Source organism: Crotalus tigris, unplaced genomic scaffold (assembly GCF_016545835.1).
Source record: "Crotalus tigris isolate CLP2741 ecotype Arizona unplaced genomic scaffold, ASM1654583v1 scf7180000019500.377444, whole genome shotgun sequence".
NCBI classification, from domain to species: Eukaryota; Metazoa; Chordata; class Lepidosauria; order Squamata; family Viperidae; genus Crotalus; species Crotalus tigris.
In genome coordinates, this window is record NW_024097568.1 from 225,435 (window position 1) to 228,725 (window position 3,291).

The 3,291-nt window shown below is 44.3% G+C and overlaps 1 protein-coding gene across 1 annotated transcript; it reads left to right on the forward strand.

Annotated features, from left to right (window-relative positions):
• Window positions 1-996: 996 nt before the first annotated feature.
• Window positions 997-2,550, forward strand: LOC120316867 (4-galactosyl-N-acetylglucosaminide 3-alpha-L-fucosyltransferase 9-like). The gene has a single exon (XM_039362979.1). It carries the CDS (start codon window positions 1,145-1,147, stop codon window positions 2,261-2,263), a length of 1,119 nt encoding a protein of 372 aa, XP_039218913.1. The 5' UTR covers window positions 997-1,144; the 3' UTR covers window positions 2,264-2,550.
• Window positions 2,551-3,291: the final 741 nt, after the last annotated feature.

A 3,291-nucleotide genomic window follows, 5' to 3' on the forward strand; every position in this document is an offset into this window, starting at 1 on the left:
CAACACCATTTTGTCCCATGCAAGGCTTCCTTGCAGTCCACCCAGTAACTCCCATCTAACACCCCTATTTGTACACTGCTATCCTTAGGCCAGTATTTCACAGGCCTTGGCAGCTCGAAGATGCATGGACTTCAACTCCCAGAATTCTCCAGCCATGGCTGGGGAATTCTGGGAGTTGAAGTCCACCGATCTTCGAGCTGCTGAGGTTGAGAAGCTCTGCTATAGGTCATCTGAAAACACAGATTCAGGCCTTTGGGGCCGAGAGAGGACTGAGCCCACCAATAAATTTATCTATTTATTCATTTATTTTTTTTAATGGTTGACCTATTTAACTTCAGCCCTCTTGTGATTCCATGTATACATATGGAATTACCAGCGGACTGAAAGCAAATAGGTCAGCCATTAAATACATTGTATGTATGTGTGAATATATGTAGGTGTGTATATTTTTTCTGGATTTTTAAAGTGCAGGCCTCCAAGTTGCCAAGAGGCCTTCTCAGGGATAGGCAACCTTGGCTCTTTTGTGACTCGTGGACTTCAACTCCCAGAATTCCTGAGCCAGCCATGCTGAGGGGAAAGGGAGAGGTTTCCAAGCTGAGCCTTGCTGGCTCAGGAATTCTGGGAGTTGAAGTCCACAAGTCATGAAGGGGCCATAGTTCCCCCATGTGGGCTCAGGAATTCTGGGAGTTGAAGTCTACCCATCTCCGAGTGGCCAAGGTTGAAAAATACAGGCCTAGGCCAGGGATAGGCAACCTTGGCTCTTTTATGACTCGTGGACTTCAGCTCTCAGAATTCCTGAGCCAGCCATGCTGAGGGGAAAGGGAGAGGTTTCCAAGCTGAGTCATGCTGGCTCAGGAATTCTGGGAGTTGGTCCATGAGACATAAAAAAGCCAAGGTTGCCTACCCCTGGCCTAAATAATTCCAGTCAGGAAGGGACGTGGCCTTTCTTTGTAGGAAGAGTTGAATAGGAGAGGGAAGACCTTCCCCCTCAGTGTCTCCTCCCCTTTTTCCTCCTGCTGTTTCTGGAGGGGCAAAAAAATCACTGGCCATCTGCTACCTGGCCACGGTGTTGGTCATCCTTCTCCATCCAGCCCTGGGTCATCCTTTTGAAGTCAGTGAAGCACCCTGAGGTGATTTTGGGGCCATGAGCACACCATCCAGAGTTTTCTGGTTCTGCCTGGCTTTCTTCCTGTTTTTGGTCTGCTTTGGGGCCTGCCTGCTGGTCTACATCAAACCTACCCAGCTTTGGTTTTACTTCAAACTAAATCAGGGAGATTCTACATCAGAACCTGCCACGTTCTTCGGTCAGGATGAATCCTACAACAACAACTTCATCCAAAGCAATACCACCCTCATTCTGGTTTGGCTATGCCCCTTTGGGTGCAGAATGAACCCGTTGAACTGTCTGAACATGAACATCTCCAGCTGTCACATCACCATGAATCGGAGCATGTATAATCAGTCCCACGGGGTCGTCTTTCACCACCGAGACCTCATGTGGGATCTCAGCAACCTCCCTCAGCAGCCCAGGCCTCCGTTTCAGAAGTGGGTCTGGATGAACATGGAGTCTCCCGCCCACTCAGTCCCCAAGCATGGGTTAAACCGCCTCTTCAACCTGACCCTCACTTACCGCCGGGATGCAGATATTCACATACCTTACGGCTTCCTCACTTTTAACCCAAATGCCTCTCGGGCCGAAGTGCCCCCCAAAACCAAATTCGTATGTTGGGTAGTCAGCAACCGGTATCCTCAGGAGAGAATTCGCTATTACAAGGCATTAAAGAAATACATTCGAATTCATACTTATGGGAAAGTGTTTGGAAGACCTCTGAGCTGGGAAGACTTCATGCCCACCCTTTCGTCTTGCAAGTTTTATCTGGCCTTTGAAAATTCCATCTTTAAAGATTATATTACCGAGAAACTTTACTTTGCGTTTCTGGCCGGATCTGTGCCCGTGGTTCTGGGTCCTCCCAGAGAAAACTACGAGGATTACATCCCGGCTGAGTCTTTCATTCACGTGGACGATTTTGAGTCCCCTAAGAATCTCTCTGAGTATCTTTTGATGCTCGACCAAAATGATGCGCTGTACCTAAGTTACTTTGAGTGGAAGAAGGATTTTTCGGTCTACCGTCCTAATTTCTGGAACTCCCACTTATGTCTAGCTTGCGACCATATAAAGAGACACTCGGAATACATGTCTGTTGGAAATCTAGAAAAATGGTTTTGGAATAAAAACTTTAGTGATTTTTTTCCTGCACGTTAAAAAAAAAAAAAAAGCTGACAAAGTCATCAACCCCCAAACTGAGCAGGTATATAAAGAAATAAGAATTCTGAGCACAGCATAATATTTACAATCTTTTCTTTCTTCTTAATATGGAAAATTATATTCCTTAAGGCTTGGACGTGTTAATCCACATAGTAGGTGGGTAACATTATCTTAGATGTTATCTTTTTTTAAAAAACAAAACAAAATGTTATTAATTTCTGCATTCTTTGCTTGAAGAGACGACCACCAGCTTTCGACTTGGGCTTTCAAACTTATTTTGTTGTGATTTTTAAACAGGAATTAAAAACTGCTAACATGAGTCTCTGTTGTGTTCCTTTATTTAAACAATCCACATGCCATTGTGAGTTATGGTAGTATTTTAACCGTACATTTCCTCTTCGGTGTCGCAAATTTTGCAATGTGTACAGACCACGATTGGGCCCAAGATTTAGACTGCTAAACGAGACATTGGTTAAGTGAGTTTTGCCCCATTTTACGACCTTTCTTGCCACAATTGTTAAGAGAATCACTGCAGTTAAGTTGAAGAGACGATCGCCAGCTTTACCTGATTTTACTCATTTACTTGTTGATTTACTTGTTAAGTAAATCTGGCTCTCCCATTACTTTGCTTGTCAGAAGGTCACCAAAGGTCATCACATGACTCTGGAACACTGCAACTGTCATAAGTACATGCCAGTTGCCAAGTGCCTGAATTCTGATCACATGGTCTTGGGGATGCTGTAATGGTCGTAAGTGTGAAAAATGGTCATATCATAAGTGACTTTTTTCAGTGATGTTGTAATTTTGAATGGTCACTAAGTGAACTGTTGTAAGTTGAGGACTGCTTGTACTTAGATGGGATGTGAGAAGTAACTCACTCACCTGGATGCATTTAAAAGTCACAACGTAGACACAACATTATTTCATCCTGCATCTCTGGCATGGCATCATTTTATACCTGGTTGGAAATCCTGCTCTGTCTGTCAATAGCCCCCATTTTACAGCCCCTGATTTGTTTTTCAATC